At 43.3% G+C, this 20623-nt stretch overlaps 1 protein-coding gene across 14 annotated transcripts in view; it reads right to left on the reverse strand.

The window, feature by feature from the left end:
• The window catches only part of TCF7L2 (transcription factor 7 like 2), a 182376-nt gene that overhangs the window by 8704 nt on the left and 153049 nt on the right, over positions 1–20623 (reverse strand). For 3 of the 14 annotated variants that reach the window (XM_063338153.1, XM_063338163.1, XM_063338161.1), the window contains 8 exons: positions 19598–19730; positions 17374–17476; positions 14514–14600; positions 7921–8061; positions 6915–7074; positions 6059–6166; positions 1122–1170; positions 493–543 (listed from right to left, as the gene is read on the reverse strand). In XM_063338153.1, the coding sequence (XP_063194223.1) occupies positions 493–543; positions 1122–1170; positions 6059–6166; positions 6915–7074; positions 7921–8061; positions 14514–14600; positions 17374–17476; positions 19598–19730 (832 nt within the window). The remainder of the gene's footprint in view (positions 1–492; positions 544–1121; positions 1171–6058; positions 6167–6914; positions 7075–7920; positions 8062–14513; positions 14601–17373; positions 17477–19597; positions 19731–20623) is intronic. The other 11 variants (XM_063338159.1, XM_063338160.1, XM_063338166.1 and 8 more) reach the window with 6 other exon arrangements.

Genomic DNA, 20623 nt, shown 5'->3' on the forward strand with positions numbered 1-20623 from the left:
GTGCTGTGTTAGTGCTAGTGAATTGTAATGAATAGGCTTGAGCAGAAAGGAAAAAAATAAATAAATAAAAAAACCAAAACTAAAATAATAATGAAAAAATGCGTATGCATGCTAATGTGAGAAGACTTAGTGGGAGCCATGAAAAATGCCATTAGATTAAGGAGGTTCATTACTGACTTGCTTCCATTCTTAATCAGTCTCTTTAAAGAAATACTGCATATTCAATTTGCACAGTTAGTACAACTCTTGCGTTATTTTTACTGTATTACTGTTTTAATAGCAATTGTTACAAAAACAAAAAACAAAATTAAAAAATACTATCAAACACATAATAGATATAAAGATATATAGATAATAAATACTATCAAAACGTGTGGATGGTATTTTTTTCTTAATGTCATAAGTGTTTAATGTTAAAATCTATAATGGCAGGAAAAAAAATTAAAAAGCAGTTTATAAACTATTTTAAATGACTCAAAATGACGTTAGCACCTGTAATCGGAGGAAGTGAAAGGCAAGGATTTAGGAAACATTCGCTGTGTTCTGAAAAAAAAGAACAAATTATACAAAGGCTTCAAAAAAACTAAGTCAGGGCTTCTTCAAAATTGACTATGAGATTGCCTATGCAGTATTTCTAATTTCCTATATAGAATGGCAAACCTCCTTAATTTAACATGGGTGCGATTTACCACTGTAAGGCATGCATCAGAACATACAGGTTCAGCCCAAATTAATACCAAACACATACATACGTACGTACACGCACACACATATGCGCAAAATAAGCGGACAACTTTATAAACGATGGCATAGGCATTACAACTACGGCTCTGCAGTTAAAGGCTTTGCAATCACTATGCACAAATCCAGCTAACGTCACAAGAGGCTCTGACATGCAATGGCTCGGTTACTAGTTTTAGGAGGGCAATAACGCGTAAATAATTAGAGTGCATTTAAAAAAAAAGAAAAAAAAAAAACCAAAACCAAAAAGGCTGTCTAGTATAGGGGCCGGTTCCCCGTGAGGCCAGGAGACTCGTACCCACCTCCCCCGTACCCCGGAGCGTCACACCAGGATTGCCACACTTCCACTAAGCGAGCGACTGAGACTTATTTTTACTTACCATTGGTCTCGCCTGGCTGCTTATCCCTTTTCCTCTTCTTCTTCTTTCCCTGCAGGAAACATACACAAATGAGAAGGATTAAAAACAAAAAAATAAACAATCCCCAAACACGTCTCCTTGCAAAACAGCACTGTGGGATGGGACCACGGCAGCGTGGGAAGCTCCCCAGGGAGGACACCAAAGCACGGTGCCGGCTCACTCCTGGTGCTGGGAGGCTGGGGGGGAGCCCAAGGAGATGCTGCCCCCCGGGGATGGCTCTGCCTGTCTGTCCCGTGCCTTTTCGTACAGCCTTGCTGCAGCCCCCCCAATGCCAACACCCACCAGAGCCATAAGCAGCCGGGGAGGGGGCAGAACGACTCGCAAGATGATGCTTCTGAGATAAGATAATCATCACGACAGAAACACTGACGCTTCTGTGCTCCCGCTTCAAAAAAAATCATTTCTGGTCATGTTTCTGTGGGGTGGGGAGGGAAAGAAGGGACAACAGCAGAGATTCAAGGTGGGAGAGTCCACGAGTGAGGTTGGTTTGAGCTCCTGGAGTTCCTCAGCACCCAAAACTGACCATCAAAGCAGATAAGGAAGCTACAGTAACGAGCAAAACCTAACCCGCAGGTTTATAAGCACACTGATAACTTAGGAAGCAAAGCCAGGAAGAGAAAAAAAATCCAGCTATAACTAAGACCCTTCCCATATTTTGCTCTATCACATAATAAAATAATCACCAGTAATGTTTTGCTAAACATCCCTTTCTCAAATACTGTCCCACAAGATGATACAATTGGTTACAGTTTCTGATTGGAGGGAGAAAGGCCCCCAGCAGTGTGGGAGAGGACAGGACCAGGAGCCCAACTTCTGTGGAAACCCAATGATTGTTTTCCAAGAGAAGAGTTATAAAGTAGTAAGCATGGCTCAAAAGAGAAAAGCGATTTTCTAAGAAAACTCTTCTAACACTGAGCTACAGGGTTTGCAGAGCTGCACGATAAGGCCAGTGTAGGGGACAGTGTAATTTCATTTTCACAGCTCCCCAGATGCTAAAACCAATGACTTTCGGGCCAGCAACGTCAGCTGTGAACAGGACAGAGATCCCTGCTTTTGAAGATGTGGTACTAAGAGAAGTTGGTGGAAACACACCAGGCCAGCAGTCCTTTGTGGTCAAAAGGGAACAAACATCTCTTGGAAGAAGGAATCTCACGGTACTTTTGAAGGGCTGGACATATCTGTGGGGAAGCCAAGATGTTCTCCCACATGATGGGCACCTTCCTCAGTAGGTTGGTCTGGCTCCCAGCTAAATGGTTAAGATTCGGATGCAGCTTGGAACACCCACTATAACATTTGGGACACTCACTATGATACGTTCCCCTGGAATGTATTAGTAAGAAATTGCCCCAACATGAATGTTGGATTTTGATTTGTTGTTGTTGTCGTATTTTTCCGCCCCAAAAGCCGGCTTTCTGGCACAGGGCTTCTGTACTCATTCCTCACTGCTTGCTCAGGGTTGTAAACTGCCACCCATCGTGTCCAGGCTGTGACAAGCACAGTCTTGTTTGAGAGCCTTCTGGTGATGGAAAAGGCTGCGTGCAATTTTAAAAGATTTTTAAACGGCACGCACGTAATCCTGCGGCCTGGATGCTGCTGAGAAATCATCTCCCACACCTCGGAGGTCATTCTGGGGGATACGGAAAGATGTTGCTCTGAGTCAGTTGCTACAGCAGCCATCAGTCTAACATGACAGGCAGGCAAGACAGACAAGCATTGCTCCTAAAGCTCCCTGAGAATAGAATAGAGGAAAAATGTGGTATCTTGAAGTCCACGTATCACATTGAGATACAAGAGGCTCAGACTACTCCATCTATATTGATCTAGACTGACAGTAACTCTGTGAAAGTCGGTGATTTTTTTCCCAGGTTTATAACCTAACCAAAACCAGACAATTGCCTCAGGATCATAAGCCTGATTTTTATTTAATCTCAAGGAGGCCACTTGCATAATTAACAGACTGCATCTTGTAGCAAATTTGCTTAATTTTTGCAGTACTTTTGGGAATTAAAGGGCTATTCCAATTTGAGACCTTATAACTGCTTCACACAAGAACAGAGGTCAGGAGTCACCTGCCCTTTACAAACTCTTCAAGCCAGGTATTAGAGTACTATAAGCCCTTTAGGGGGCAATCTGCTAAAAATGGTTGATATATAGCAATGTCAGCCAGGGACCAGGCATTTCTTGTTCCTTTTTAACACACGCTTTGAAAACTGCTCCTAACAAAGAACTGACAGAGGTTCCACTAACTTCTTTTACACCCTTTTCGAAGGAAATAGGGAGAAGGATCACCTGGCTTGCTTGTTCAGTTTCTGTGCTACGAGAAGATATCTGATTACGTAGCTAAATTAACACAAGGACTTCAGAAAAGAATTATGGCAGCAGTTGAATTTCAAGCGCGCTGCAGAAGACACTGTTTTGCCTTTGCCTGAGATTGTCCTCCTAAGACTTGAGCAGATGGTCTGTAACATTTTCTGTCATCGTACTATACACATTCTTAGGCTGCAAGTAAACGTGGATGTAAATACTTGCTCACCGTTTTGGCAAGTCCCTCTGCAGAGCCAAACCAACGTGGGTTTTGACAGGACTGCAGAGTTCTTTGGTGCTAATTTTCTAGACAAGCGGCAGGCGAGGTGACTAGACCCTCGCATACTTCTGAGTCCAGCACTCAGCGCCGCTTAACATCTTATATTAGATCTCAGGAAGAGCAAATGTGCCTTGTGACACCAACAAGCCACGAGGGATTCCCTGAATCCTCTTCTCTTCTGTGAGGGCAGGCTGAAAGCTGCGTCTCTTGAATGTACTGCTCCTATTTCTGAAGACCCGGGCTACAGCTGGCCCGGTCCTCGTCTGACGTACAGAGCCTAATGATTTAACCATTTTAAGAAGCCCAAACGTGCTCCCCTTCTAGATGTGTGCCGCGCCCCAGACCCCACAAAACGCTGAAGGAGGAGGGTAACTCGGAGAGCTCTGAATGGACCAGGAGAGGAGAAATAAATAAATCCTGCGGATGATGCAATCGTGTGATGCAAGGGTACCACGCTCTCCTCAGGCAGGAAGGTTCCCCCTGAAGGTCACTTGGGGGTACAGCATCAAGCCGCTGGGAAAGCGCCGGCTTTCTCATCCTGTCCTTTTTAGCTCAAGAAGAAAGGGTTTCTCAGTGCTCACACGGTGAGGACAAAAGTAAAAGGTCCTAAACACTGAAGGCTTTGTACATGCCCATCTGTCGGTGGCACAGTCACTGCGCAGAATGAGCGTTCCCGAAACCTCAGTCGAGCCTATACTCCCTTTTGAACACCCAAGAAGACGATACCGCACAGTGCTGAGGAACTACTTCAAGCCTATGGTCTGACAGTCTCAGGCCAGACTATGCTGGAAAGAAAGGGAAAATGTGTCTAAGCAGGAGTGGTGCCTCATCAGGCTTAACGAGATCTCTGAGAAGCATTCACAGCTACACCTGCAACGGCAACCAAAGGAAGGAGCGAGGTGGAGCCCAATGGAAAGAAAGGATGATCAAGAAAGAACAGGAGGATCTAAAAAAATGTCCTTAAGTACATATTGCTAAATAAGTGAGCACACGTATTCTCCACTGCTGAAACGGTGGAAGAGCACAGAGAGCTGCTGCTGCTCTAGGCTTCGCTGCAGACTCTGAACCGGCTTCTTCCCATCCATCCGCGTAAAAAAACAGATTCTCATAGAGGTGAACGTTGCCATATACAAAGCACACAGTTTATGTGATTTACAGCAAAGTAGGATATTTATGGTGAAACAGGCAGTGATGATGATGATGATGGAAGAGACAGGCTTCAACAAAAACAAAGAGTGTTAACACTACACGTAACTGTCCTGACATCTATCTTACAGCTGCTGGTCCCCAAACCTGCAGGGAAGTCTACCTGGAAGGTAGGGAGCAGTGTTTCTTCCAGAGTTAAAGACCTTGAAAGTTTCAGGTGATTTTTATTTAAATTTCTTAAAAAATAATCAAGATGCTACTATAATCCTGTTAAAGAGGGTTTAGAGCTCCCACCAATCCACAAAACTGTCAAGAATTTATGGGTTTAGGCTTGCAAACACTTACTACTAGACGCACCGCTTACCCTTCATGGAAGAAGAACTTATACACTACTAGTAAGTGGTTACAATGCTGGCCTCATGTTTTCAACAGACAGAAAAATTCTACCACTTTCAGCTACAAAACACGCTTTCTGAAAGGCAGAGGGGGGAATCAATCTTAAAAAAACTCCATGAATTGACCACAAACTCTAAAACACTTTTTAAAAAATGAGGGGGGGAGGAAAAAAAAAAAAGATAACATGGCCATGAAAAAGCAAAACAATCAAAATACACAACAGTAGAGCGTGGAATAATTCATTTAACCCCACTTGAGAGTAAGACTTTCAAACAAGTCACGCTTTTGGTTTTGCCAGTCCTTCTCTGAAGCTAGGATAAGTCATTCTTCCACTTTCCACTATACTCTCACACAGATAAGCACAAGACACTAATTATTCGTCTTTTTGGTGGAAAGGAGAGGAGCCATACTACGGGAATTTTTGATTTGGTTTAAAAAATAAAATTTAAAATGACCAGCAAGCCAAACAGCATTTCCAGACGCTGGTAAAAGTGAAGGCAAGAGTTTCTTCACAGAGCTCTACTGTCATGCCCCAATTCTAACCTTCTACTAGACCCAGCCAGGAAGCCTCTTCCAAGTGGAGGGCTGGGAATTATCCCCAATAGTTTTAGTATCGCAGAGGGAAGCGCCCGTTGTTGTTACCAGATTGGGATCCTGAGGCACGCTTTCCAAGTAGTGCTTGTGTGCAATGTGTGGTCGTAGTTCAGCAGGTCACATACACATTTCTACAAGCTCTACTACTAAAAAAATTTCCACCTACATAGGAACCTACATAGTTATCCCGTGCGGACCAGCCCGGGTACAGCTGCATATGAAGCTGTCGTTCCTTTCTTGCGAGTTCATAGTATTTTGCTTGTTCTTCTCTGGATAACGCGTGCCACTGAGGTGAAGAAAAGAGAAAAAGACAAAATAAAAAGCACAAGAGTTTTGTTTTTTTTTTTTCTTTTAAGCGTGCTAACAGCTGAGTATATTATTTATATATAAGTACATCAAGAGTTGATTTTCATAAAAAAAGAGATGCATACAGATGATCTGGCATGCTGCCATTCATATTTTATTTATAACTCCAGATTATAACTCCAGTAAACTCAACTGAGTCACACCGTATAATTTATGTTCACTCAGTCCCTTTGTCTCCTGATGAGAGAGGACAATTAAGAAAACTAAACAAAAACAAAGAGCAAGGGAGAGGTCCAGAAGCTGAACCGCTTGTCCTGAGCCAGATCTCAGCTACAGGTTTACAGAAGGTACCCCCCCTCCTTCCCCACTGACACCCCCTCTCCTCTCCTGGCTCCCACGGGTGCTGCCACTGGTACTGTACGCGATGGCTTTTTCCTTCCTCATTTATTTTTCTGCCCGTTTTAGGACAAAATGAAGAATCTGAGATTTTTCCATTTAGGGGTCATGGAAATAACACTGAAATAACACTGCTATTAATTAACCTCCCCCTCTTCCCCATGAATGACCCGTCTGGCAGAAAGTGCCTGAGAAAACCAAAAAACAAACCAAGGCCTTTGGTTTAGTAACTTCCCTACCCATTATCACAATATCAGGAAAACACGGTGATTCAGAAGGTGTGAATCCTACCGAGCTTCAGCCCCTGCTTGTGTTTCCCCCTTGTTACCTACCCTTCGACCGAGGATTTGGTTGATGGCTGCGCTCTCTTTCAATGTGCATTCTGCTACAACTTTTGCTCTCATTTCCTTCATATACAACATAAATGCATTAAGAGGTTTCTTTATGTGTGGCTTCTTTTTCTCTTCTTCTTTTTTGGAGTCCTGATGTTTTCTGAAGGGTAAAGATACAACAGACATAAACCTCATAGTGATAACTCTGGTGAATTAATTAAATTAATCCCCCAATCCCTCTAGCATTAATCCTCAGAAATTAGTCTCTAGAAAGCGGCCCAGGAGGTTCTCTAGGGCCTTCACTCTGGCTGCTGTACGAGAACAGTTTTAAGAGCATTGTAAGAAAATCTCTCTCATATTTATGCAGTATCACCAAGTACCCTCTCAGCCCCTAGAAGAGCCTCGGCAGTACATGGGCAGTCAGAAAAATGGGTTCACGGGAAGGGCTTGACGATGGCAGAGGGAATAATTACACCCCTCCGCCACTGGGAACCGAAATGCTGTCTTTCTGCTTCACTCGTGGAACGAAAGGCAAGAAGCACCAGAAGGACTAGGGGCCGAGGCAGACCAGGGCTCTCCTCGGTTCAAACCTACACTTGGCACCAACTTTCTCTGCAGCTCTGAACAGGCCATTTATGATCTGACTTATTGTCCCCTGCTGTGTATCCTGTATCTCACAGCCCCAGACTGGGCCCTGAGTAACAGGGAAACCGGTCAAGAAGTTTGAATCTTGATCAAGAAAATTCCATTCCCTCGTTAAAATAGATGCAATTAATAACTACTCGTCTATGTCACAGAATGACTCTGAAAGACCATTACCATTATTTTGACACACTTTGGTAGTTAAACCACGTTCCAATCAATTAGAAGAGAAGAGAAAAAGCAATTTCAAAAAAATATTGTACAGCAAAAACATACTACAAAACCCCAGTCTTTTTAAAAGCCACACATGCACAGGTGATGCTTTGGGTGTTCTAATAATAAAACACGGGAAGCAACAACTTACGAGCTGTGGAGTGAGCCGACGTCGCTCTGGGAAGATTCCTGTTTGACTGTTGGTGTGACTATGGCCGGATGAGGGATTCCAGTTGTATGTAAACTATGGTGTGGCGGGACCATGTGTGGAGGAAACCTAGAGGAGAGAAAGCTGTGTAAATCGTCAGAATAAAAATGAATGAATGGGGAGGGACGTGTACACACATTAAAAAAAAAAAAAGCATATAACAAGCACATGACAGCTAGACAAAGCATATGAAAGCTGGCAGCATTAATTAGCAATAAATTAAACATAATGACTCTTCTAATGTCATTAAAGCCAATCTTCCCCTTCATTATCATTACTGACATGAGACATCATGATTTTTAACATCTTTAACAAAAGGCAAATTCAACTGGATGAACTTGGATGAAAGTGGAATTTCAGCTACCTGCAAGAAAATCCACCAGTCCATTCCTTTGCTAAGAAATTATCCGTGGCAACCAAGGAATCAATTTTTATAGTTCTGAATCATGTTGTGAATTTGGGATGACATCTTTTGTTGCATATTGACAGCAAAATAAAATATTAATGCAAACACAATCTAGGTGCATTTTTGATAATCCTTATAGATGCCTCATTAGCTACATTTTGTTGATGGAGCAAAAGAAAATATTTATTTGTGTCTAATAAATTTCTGAGCCACACTGCTTTAAGAGAAGGTGGGAAGATTGTGGAATTAAGTCAATTTTTGACCCATTAAGGTAATCTAGGAAGGCTTAAATTCATACAAAATAACAGTCTAGCCTTTCTAAAGAGAAAAAATGCTGTCAGCTCTATGGTTTATGGTCATATACATGGACAGGCTCCGATCCTGCAACTGGATTCAGAGGGATGTGCAATCCTTCTGCATGAATCTAATTGCTCGGTTGGGGCCACAGCACAAACATGGCACAATCATTCAGACTTTTTACTTTTTAACCAAAATGAACAAACTTCTCAAAAGCAGGACTGACTTCTTATCATTATTTCTCAACAGTGTGGGAAAGGTTTTGCAGTGACTAAGGAAAGCACGCTATGACTGACTGCCTTTCCCTTAGAAAGCCTCCACTGAGGTCAACAGGTTTCCAGGGAATGTGATCTAGCCTAAAAATTTGCTTAAAAAAATAACTTTCCCAAAAATCCAAGGCTAAAGTGACTATGCCAAATGGCAAGGGTTTTTATCACTGCAAATCCCTATCCTCATCCCAGATTTTGAACCTATTTTGCCCAAATAAAGTACCTCGAGAATACTGAACACGCAATAGGATAAAGAATTATTTCTTCTGTCATCAATATACAATGATTTTTTCTATCAAACGGGATTTAAAATGGTGTGATATACCATGGGTAAGTAGACTGTGTACAAGCGTCAGAAATATAATGGGATTTCTTTATTCTTCTGTCTTATAAATTCCATTACTGAGCTTAACCCCCCCCCCCGCTCCCCAAACGGCCTAGACATTCCCTACATTCACAAGATGACACAGTAGTACTTTCATGAACAAGAGGTACTGTCCACTACCAGCTCTGAGGATCTTTGTCTATCAGCTGGTAGTACTCAGGGTCATTAGACAGAAGTATTTTGTCTTTGAAGGCAGTGGTGGGAAGAGCAGGGAGAATGTGAAATTGTTCAAACCGCAGAGAACTGCGGCTCCTCCCAAAGGCACGGAGACAAGGAAAGGAGGAGGGTGTGATGGCAGGGGAAAACGGGCAGCAAAATGGTTATTCCTCCACGGATTTCTACTTCTGCTAAAGGCCCATGGAGGCAAATCTCCACGTGGATTATCAAAATGCCTTCCCCGCTCTCTCACAGAAATAGCTGGGAGAGAAATGCCTGTTTGGGGAAACGCTCTGGTGCGTGGTAGCTCAGAAGAGAAAACAACGTCAAGGCTGCACGGAGACCGATGTCCTGGTCCCACTTACGCCACAGAATTGCCTCACCATCAGCAAGACACAAACTGGGCCTTTGTATCATTTTCTTCTGCTCTCCCTCTCTCTATTTTTGCGTGTGTGTGTATTTTGATTGGACAAACTTAAAAGTTTGTTCACGCAGTGCCTGGGGCCTTCAGCCATAGTACAATGCAAACAATAAAAGCTGACAGTTAAGAGCTTTCTTGAAAAAAAAAAAAAAAACCAAAACTTACAAACATGGGTGAAAATAAAACCCATGGCAAAACCCTGACCCCACTGAAAGCGGTATAAGCATGGTGATAAAAAGTTGACACCCATCCTATCGAATGACTGTCTGTCCTAGGCAAGAGCCAGTGTTCAAGAGAGGACTGTGCCGCTGGGGCTAGCGGGTTCGGACTGGAATGAGAGCCAGTGACGACGGGACAATGAAGGATGTAGATGGAGACGAAAAGCCCACCTTCAGAGAGCAGGCAGGAAGAGCTGAGCTTGTTTGACATGAGGACACAGTGGGAAGGGCAGCAGGCATATACCAGCAAGGAAGAAGAGCTGAGTGCAGTGGTAGCACAAGGACAGAAGGTATGAGAGCGGACCTGAATAACACTAGACTCATCACTGGAGAAGGGCTTCCGAATATCACAGAAGACTGATTAGAGCTGGAGTTAATGGGGACAAAGGATGGTGCTTGTTCAGCTTCTGAAGAGGATCCCATGACATGTCAATGATAACTGGGTCATAGACTGGCTTCTCAAATGAGGATCTAGTCAAAATTTAACACACACTGCAAAATGAAGTCTGCCTACAAGGTGGATTGCTGTGTGGTCAGGATTTCCAAAGGAAACAAATTCAACAGAAGACGGGGGGTTATTTTATTCATTTATTTTCGACGAAGATTTAAGTACCTCCAGCTAATAAAAAATTGAGGACCGTGAAGAAAATTCTGCAAAAAAAGTAACTTCCCTCCCTAATTATGGGAAAAATGTTTTCACAATCACATTTAGGAGGAAGAGAGTAAGTATTTGCACATCGGAGAGTGACCAGATGGGGAGGAAGAGCAGTGGAGGAGGAGATGCCTCGGTATGCACGTTGTGTGAAAGCCTGGAGGATGATGGCAAAGCCTCCACTGACTTCGGCTGGGCTGAGATTTTACCCACTGAGTTCTAAACTTCAGAGACATGGCAGCCTTCAAGAACAGGCAGCTGCAGCTCTGTAGTTATTTTGTTATTTTTGGGGTGGCAGTTTCTCCAAGGAAGTTGTGTGTTCGTTACCAATGACCATTCGTTATTTCACACTGAATCTCTCTCCCTCCAAGACAGAAGGCTACCTAACAGACTTACACACCCCGTCCTATGTTAGGAGCTACAAAAACATGCTCCAGAACCCAAAGTCACTTGTAGAATCCCATGGACTTCAGTGGGCTGGGTGGTGGTTTCGCCCAAAGTCCAAGTGCCTATTTACTTCCACGTAGACATCCACTCACATGGCAATACGAGTAGGGGGAGAGTGTTAATTTTTAAGTTCCTGGATACACTCCAACTTCAGTAATTACATTCAGCAAAAGTGAATTTCCCCTGAAATTTCAATTACAGAAGGTATTTTCCACTGTCACCACTTAACTGCTGTGCAGCGTTTGTCTGGTGTAATTCTGTTAAATTATTTCCTGATTTCTTCTCACAGCAGTTGTTTTTTCATAGTGGGTCCACTGTTTGCCCATCAGTCAGTTAACCCTGTCTCAATTTACATTAAGAGCATATTATAGAGGGGTAATGAAGGATCAAGAGATGTTATAAACATGTTGCATGCACACGAAGTGAGTGGGGCGATGCTACAAGCCAAGAAAGGAGTTGCAAGGCGGTTAAAACAACCTGAAGACACTATCTTAATAGTCTAAACCGTTTATGAAAATCACTATTAGTCACCCATTAACCTTTTATAAACTATTCATAAGCACACTCTAACTAATGAACTATAATTACTAAGCTTAGGGAATATGCAGGGTTGGGAAGCATTATATGCTCCAAAGGTCTATACCATAACGCAGGCAAAGATGGGAAACACTTTTAAAGGAAGGCTCTGGAAAAATGCAGACGTCGTCTTGGGGGATGGAGGGGTCTGCCCTGACTTCAACATTTGGGCAGAGGTAACACAGCCACCCCGAGGCTTGTACCAGGGGGCTCCGCGGGGCTGTTGCCCCGAAGGCAACCATGAATGGCAGCGTGTCTGCAGGCAAGCGTGGGCATCCCCGGGCACGCCAGCCCCATCTCCCAACCAGGCTGGCTACTCAGGGGCAAGGGCTGTCCCGTGCCTGAGCTCCGGCACTCCAGCTGATACGGCCGGGCATGAGAAAACACGCGTCGAACCACGTATCAGAGCACAGTCTGCCCAGAGGGTGTTCCCACGTACGGGAAACCAGGAGAGAAGTTTCTGGGCTGAAACAAAGGATAAACATCTTAAATCTATTCATCAGTCTGCGTGTGCGCCTGAGCATGTGTGCGCGTACGGGCGCGTGTCAGAGAGAAAAGAGAAAGGCTGTGCGCTTATATGCACACCCCTCACCTTCGCCTAAGACATCCCCCCATGTTTTTTTCTCTAGACAAGTATTCCATGAATTGCAATAAACACCCTAAAAATTCTAAGCAGCTCATTATACACCACTGTCTCCTTTTATGGCTCCAAGCCAGAATATAATGATGAGTCTTAACTTGTTAAGGACAACTAATTTTTTGTTCCTGGCTGTCTCAGGGGCTTCTCTCTTACTCACTCTCACTTTACTTCACTGTTGACATGTTTCTGTTAACTGGATGTCATCTGCCTGCCTTGATTTTATGCACAAGCAGTGGGATGCATTTTTCTGTGCAACAATTCTGCTTTGAGTTGCATTAGATTTGTCATTATTCTCTCATTTTCCCCTTGCACTTGTAACATTTCATCTATTCCTGCCTTATTTTTTGAGCCACGGTGCACCCACATTATGGTTTATACATGATCTTGCTCCCTTTGAAGCCGGCGGATTTCAGAGCCAGCCCTCGTCAGGAGAAGTGCCTGCTACCAATTTAGCAGGCTGAGGGCCCCGAGCTCCAACAACTCAATCTAAAGGGGGTCACAGGGTGGCACAAGCGAGTGTCAGCAAGTGCTGTTTAATTGCCAATCTAGGCTTCTCCATGGTGTTTAAAGTATAATGACCCATCACTTAATTCTGAGAAGTCCTGGCCCTGCTGCTGAATGGAATGAATATCAAAGGATGTGCTAGAACAGGGCAAGGAGCCTACATTTCCTATAACTGCCATAAGTATAATAGACCTCTACTTCTGTCGTCCCATTACCACAATAATGTATTTAATTTGCTGTGTACTCTTTTTAACTAGATACCTTTCATAAAGCCTATCTTGGGAATATAGCCTCCCCCCCCCATCTCCCCCCCTCCCTCAAATGACTAGCCTCTCTAATAATAATTAAACTAAATCAACCTCTACTTTGCCTCACACCATGCCTGCAAGTCCTTTATAGATATTAAAAAAAAGATTAAATGGAGGGAGGGAACCATTGTTTAAATTTGCAGCTCTCTCCCCAACCCAGGACTTTTCCTCTCCTGTGCTGTGTCTATTAATATTTTTTTTTTTTAAAGTTGATTTTCCCGTTGTCTCTCTATCTGGTTGGAGCAACATGGGCAAATTTTAATTTTTTGCTTTTACTCTACTTATCTAAAGCACACAACACACCATTTCCCTACCCATTCACTCAGGAGCTCTAGTTACAGGTTTCCGTTTCTCAATGAGGTGTGTTCCCCGCCCCCCCGCCCCAATCTTTTCCTCCTTAAATCCTCTACACACCGACCTTCACATATTAAACTGTAGAGCTGGAGAGGAAGGGACAGAGCAGGGAAGGGACGTGGAACTTTGCTATGTAATGCATGCTAATTTAATTATGTGCCATCATCAAAATGGATTAGCTGTTTCAGCCCATCAGGAAAGTCTAAACCTCCACCGATTTAATTAACCAGACTGAAAATCAGATGAACAGAAAATAAAACTATCATTAGGAGCAATTAGTGATTACTTAAACATAGTGCTGCCAACCGGTTTGTAAATAAAACTAGCAGCCCCTGGAAAATTAGATGGAATTAATTGGAGGTAGGGAGGGGGAGAAATATATACTTCTAAAGCTTTAGAGGGTCAGGCAGGCCCTTTTATGTCGACTATCAGTGTTTGGAGCTTTGGTAGGGGAAAACACAGTGCAATAACCTTCCTCCCAACTCCGCTTGAAGAGCAGCCCTCCTCCCTCCCGAGCCTCCCCTCTCGCACACAGAGCGCTGCTCTGGGTGACAGCCACCGACAAAGCAAAAGGTGTCACGACTTCTCCTTCTTGCTTTTTCAACGTCACATTCTCCCAGCTTTTTCATTTAGTTCGGCTTTTAAAGCTGACTTCCCGCTCCTCCACATCTCCCTCCAAAACAAATTCTTAAAGCCCAACGACAGCGCTAGGACACCTTTCTCTCCTCAAATGGGAAGGTACCCCTAGTCCTCTCCTCCTCCGCCCCACCGAAAAACTAAGGATGACTGTTTAACTGAAGTGCTTTCAGAAATATGCTTCCTAGATGGAATGCCCTCCTCTAAAGAGGGCGGCAGGAGGAGTTACGTTTGCTCTCGATTCAGGACCTCAGCATTTAAACTCACCTTGACATGGAAGCATTGACGGTCAGAGCTGTTGGGTAAGGGTGGCGGAAACCCCCTGTTGTGATTGGGTACACTGGCTGACCTTGCCTGGCAAAAAAGAAGGGAAAAAGAGAATGAGAGAAAGAAAAAAAGGTTGGTTTTTTTTTTTTAAAAAAAAAAACACACAACAAAAAACTTCTCTCTGCACAGTAAGCTTTATTCTCATTTGATCAGAACAAAAATCTTGGGGATTGTACAGCAAGGATCAAAGGAAAGAAACACAGAACAATTTGAATGCCATAAATCTGATAGGAATGGCTAATTAAATTTTATAACCTCTGCTTATGTCAATAGAGACCCTCTCCCCAAGCTGAAACTAGGTGTTTTGTTGTAATAATTAAAGGCGAAGTCTCGCTTGCTTTAATGGAGCCATCACACTAATTGAGGGCTACACATCCAAAGGAAAACAATAATGAATGTAAATTTATACCAAAATAAAGTACAGTGAATCAAAGGACTTCAGTTGCGCTTTGGGCCTCTTTCGGTATTTAGATCTCGGTGAGAAAACATTAAATTAACAGAGCTTAATTTGTAGCCTTTTGTCAGATTAACAAGTGTTGACAAGAGTTACCGGGGGAGAGTCCCCAAGAAGTATTGTGGGTAACCAATAGACAATCACACCTCATTACAATAATTAAAAAATACAGCAACATGCAAAACAGCATCCTCATGAAAGACACACAACTTTTTCTGATTGAGGTTTGTCTATGCTGGCTAGTTCTTTTCATCTGTCCTTCAAATACATCATCTGACTGGGCAGGATGCTTTCTGGGGGGGTACTATGCTAGAGACATCCAGGCCAGCTGAGGACAGATGGGCTGGGAAGTTGATGGTGAAGCATGAGTGGCAACGAGAGGGGAAATAAAATCCTTGGGTTACTTCTGCAAAGTTGGCCATGCAACTGTCTTAGAGCAAAAGCAAACGTGACGGTATCATCCCTCAACAAAACCCACTCAGAACAGCTGTAAGAGCTGTGGGTAGATAAGCATGCCACGGGTGTCGACTTGCTATAAACCAGCAGCGATGACTAAATCTTCCTGTGACAGAGGTGGCCATTAGCACCTGCCCGATTAAACCGGCCACACGTGGCAACGTTCAGGTGGGTTTGGCAGCCATGACGTGAGGTTCAACGAGGACAAACCTGTGTCTGGACACGTAAAGATATGCGGCTCTGAGACACAGATGAGCAATGAGGCACAGGTCAACGACAGCCAGCAATTTCTTCCCTTGGCTCTCAGGTCTTTAATGTTACTGACTTTTGGCATTAGCTGAGTGTATTTGTTTTAAATGCTGAGACTGTTACTGTGCAAACTCGAGCTAAGCAGTTGCAGCAGAGGAGCGTGAGCTGGCTGTGCTGCAGCTAGGCCCTGCAAGCAAGAAAGAAGAAAAAAAGGAGCCGACACGCGTTCCACCAGCATTCACAGTGTCCTACGTAAAAAGTAAATGACCACAAATGAGGAGGAATTTAGGGAGCAACGCTCTGGGTTTTTCCTCTGCTCATGCTGTGCTCTTCTGGAGAAAAGCCTTCTGTGGACAGCTGGTGGACATGCTTCACCCTCAGAGTGGGAGAGCCTCTACCCAAGGACGTTGCGCAACCACCCTGAGAGGAAGGGTAGCCTGCAAAGCCGCCAGAAGCAGGCAGCTGAGGCCAAGGTCTAAGCTCCAGCCCTCCTGCATCCAACCCTTCTGTGCTTGAGAAAGGCCCCCAAAGCCTTTGAGGTCAATCCTGCTCCCTGCTCAAGACCTGGGGCTGTGTGGGGACCCCTTGCTCTCCTATGGGCTATGAACTCCACTTCCTTATGGAGGGCAAACTTGTGAAGAGGTATTTTAGCACAGCTGGCCAAACAACCTCGAGCAGGAACAAACTATTTCTAGCTTTGGGCAAATTCATTTCTAAAGAAATAAGATCTCCCCAAAATTGATGAGGCCCGTTATGTGAGAAAAATAGGATAATAGTCTCAATTTATAATGCAGAGAAGCGTTGTAACCAGCAACACAAATGTATTTTATAAGTATTTAAATCAAATATACTGTACAAAAGGCCTAGGCAGTGCTTAAGTGCATTATAAACCCATTGCGGAGATGGCAACATAAAAAAAAAAAACCAAAATAAGGACTCAATTACTGGAGGGAACCTCATACCCAACAAGGCTCTGCAAGTGGGATACAAGGAGCTGAAAAGAAAACAAACCCCAAAACTAACTTTCCACAGCTTTTCTCTTAGCCAGTTTTAAAGTAAACTAATTCCTCTTTCTTGTTTGCAAGAAAATTCCATTCCTCAGATGCCAACTGCTCAGCCACATCTCAACCAGGAATGCTGCTCTCTGGCCGATGTGAAGCTCTACTGTTTCGCAAGAAAAATGAAAGGGGTTTCAACGGGGAAGGCCAATGAAACTTAAAATTGCACACTTATAGTGAGCATGGCCCTGGTAAAAAAAGAGTCTATGAGAACCACCAGGAGCCCCCAGAAAAGCAAATCTGAGAAAAATCCGTGCGGTGCAGTGTAAGGGCATTAACAAGAAAAGGATGTTTCTGCAGAAGGGTTTAAAAATTCATGTTTCACGAGCCATCAGCTGGTTGAGATGACATGCAAAGCTGTGTCCAACTGCTCATGTTTGTTTAAGACCACATGACCTGGCATACGTTTTAATTAATCTTCATGAGGTGGGTAAATTCATAACCACTCAATGAAGTGGCAGTTGGCAAACAGACTTATCTTAATGCACACATGAATGCGCACGCGCGCACGCACACGATTTTTAACATAAATTTTACACATCAAAAAAAGAAAAAAGGAAAATAAAAAAATGGAACTCCTTACTGTGGTACTAACCATCCTAGCGGATGGGGGATTTGTCCTACAGTGCCCGGTGATAACGGATAATAAGGAGATATATCTGGAGGATGTGGAGGCCTTGGAATTCCTATGGAAGAGAAACATAAAGCAGCGTTAGTGTTGAGACACTGAAAAAAATAAAATGTAAGGAAAAAGCACATATATTTCTAAATTGCTATCTATGCATTTTTACTACAATACTCATAACTTCACTTTGGATTTCCAAGGGCTCCCTTGGTTTATAAAGTGAGCCTCTTGGCATCTTGTTAAATGCGATTCAACCAGAAAAACTGATATTATTCGCTCCCTCGGTCACCTCTCCAATCAGAGATAATTGTTTTGTTATTTAGGATGAGAATTTAGGAGTCTCAGCTATAGTTTTGGTGTGATGCTGTGCTAGGTGCTGTCTTAAATGCTCAACGGAAAGATGGTCCCTGTATCAACTTCATGGTTATTTTAGTCTCAAAGTCACCGAAAGAGCCCAAGCCCTGCCCATACTTTGACTGTGCACTCCATAGCGTGGCATTATTCCAAAATAACCTCCAAAATGAGCTACAAAGTCATTGTAATTGCAAATTGTGTTTGCTTTTGAGCAAACCTAGGAAACCTTCCCAACACCTAGGAGTGGAGAACCCTTGGGAGCAGATACCAAAGGTGTGCGGGGCAGGACAGGGAGCCCATCTGCCCTCTGAAACCAGTGCAGTTCCTACTTGGAGAGCAGAAACCAGCTCCAGACGCAAGCCTTAAATCTCAGCGCTCCTTACCTTAAGAGCAAGTAGGAATTACTCAGAGGAGTAAGGGTTACAAGACTGGGTCTTTCAATTAACAAGCCAGAGCACAATTACACAGCAGAAGCAAAATTAAAACAGAGAGCATTAAAAGGAAGGGGTACTGTATTCGTGGCTAAAAACTATTTTTTTAAGTCACTCAGGAAGCTTTTAATCTCTAAATTAAATCTCCTTGTGTGACATTTTCATGCAGACATTGCTTTTTCTCCATTACAGAACCCAAACAGATTAACTGGGCTTTAACCATCCAGCGAGCTATTTGAACACTTGAAAGAATGTTCACAGAAGAAAAGTAAACAGTCTACAGACGTTAATCATATGTTTTACGATAACCATTTAAAAGCTATTCCCTGTACTGCCATTATTTAAATGAGAGGTTGACTACGCCATTCACTTGCAATATCCAGGGATGGCGAGATGGATTCCTTTTAAGCCATGTGAAGTTAGCATTAAACACAATTAAAAGGGGGTCCCCAATTGAAGCAGAGGGAGTGAAAACCAGCTAATGCACGGCCTCGCTGAAGGGCTGGGCTTCAGATGAATTGTCTGCATACGTTAGGGCCGACACAGAGCGATTCCTTTGACGTGAATTCAGTTTCTGATGTACTTTCCAATTAACTAGCTGGGATTTGGATTAACAAAAACAAAACCACCGTCACTAGGAACTCGGTGCAGCCCGAAGAAAGAATATTGACACTGTTTGACTTCTCTGGGCCCTCAGGTTAAAAAGGGACTCTTAAAAAGTTAGAATAACATGTAAATTCTATTCTATAACACCAATAAATCTAGTCAGGGTTTTATGCGGTGCTCTATATTCAAGCAGACTGCCCTTCAGGCTGAACTGAGAGTTGGGTAGACTTACATTGGGGAAAAGGGTTGCAAGGATAAAGCTGGAGCTAAGTAGTTAGAGTGGATGAAAATTCAACATTATAGGAGAAAAATGGCTGAACTCCTGACACAGAAACAATGGGATTTGGGGAATTAAAAGAGATTCATTTTGAAACCGGTCATGACCCACCACCTTTAAAATTCCAGCTGCAATTTTGTAAGTGCAGATCACAGAACGTACATGTTTAACTCTCTGGGTCGTGCATGCAAACCAAGCACTTGGTAGATCCAACTACTAGATGGGGTATCATGCTCGCAAAGAAACACACCTGCGAACGACCCCACACATGCAACTCTGGTGTCACCCTGCCAGAGCTTTATGAAAATTCACTCAGTAGGTTTCCTTCTGAAGCCTAATTGGCTTAAAAAGAAACTATTTTGGTCGTGTTCTTGCATGCGTTTGACATTTTACATGCCCCCTTTGGTGCTCCAGCATGGGAAATCCTTCCTCCCGCACTCTTTTCCCCTAATACGCAAAACAAAGATCCACCCACCCACTCTCAGAAGAAAACCCCAAACTATTTCCCACCTACCTGTTTTGGGATCTACGTCGGCTGGTAAGTGTGGAGGAGGGTTTCCCGGTGTGAAGTGCTCATTGCTGTACGTGATAAGCGGCGTAAGAGGGTGTACATGGTGTGGGTGCTGCACAACTGGCACTTTGTTAGACTGTCAAGACAAAAAGGTCGATGGCGTTAGAGGAGTGCCGGGTACCCCCCACTGCAGCACGAGGCATGACATAGAGAAATTTGAGGATTTCAACACAGTCCTCAGACTTTTCCAGATCCCGTCTTGGTGTCCTGTCTTCCCATCCTCTTGCTTAAAACCTCCTCACACACCTTCGCTGCTCTTGACTTCCTTTAATCTTTTTGACCCGTCGTGCTCCTGTACAGAGCAACAGCAATTCTTTAAAATTTTTCCTTTTTATTTTATAATCTTGCGCTTCACCTCGAAAATGCAGGCAGACTCCTCAGTGAGGGGCTGACAGAGTCCCCCATTTAATTAGCACGAGACCCAAATGCTCACTGACCTGTAGGTCTTTTCCTTTCCCCTTCCTGTCCTCGCTTGCAGTTCTGCATTTTACTGCTCATTGCAAATACTCCAGATAAAAAGCCTTTGTAGTGCTAGAGTATTCCCTTCATCAGCAAGCATTAAGCTGACAAGCGATCACCTGCATATTTTATATATATATATTTTAGAAGAGCTGATTAATTATCAATTCATCAGAGAGCGCTAATAAATGGAAACTGGATACTGATGAATTAGGCTACTAAAATATTCAGCTATATAAATAATGGCAAAAAAAACCCCAGATAAAGCCATTGAAATTAACACTCTTGCGGGGGGAATAATCACGCAGATATCATGAGGTTTTCCCTGTCACATTCCTAGCTCTGGGGAGGAGGAAAAAAACATCTTTTTCTTAACAACAATAAAAAAAAAAAAAAAAAAAAAGAGGAGTGAATGAATGAAAGAAAAAGGCAGGCTGAACTGCAACTTACCCTTACAAGATCACAAAGGAAAAATTAAGCTGAAACAAGCGAACTGCTGGACCATTTACT

Source organism: Chroicocephalus ridibundus, chromosome 6 (assembly GCF_963924245.1).
Source record: "Chroicocephalus ridibundus chromosome 6, bChrRid1.1, whole genome shotgun sequence".
Lineage (NCBI taxonomy): Eukaryota > Metazoa > Chordata > Aves > Charadriiformes > Laridae > Chroicocephalus > Chroicocephalus ridibundus.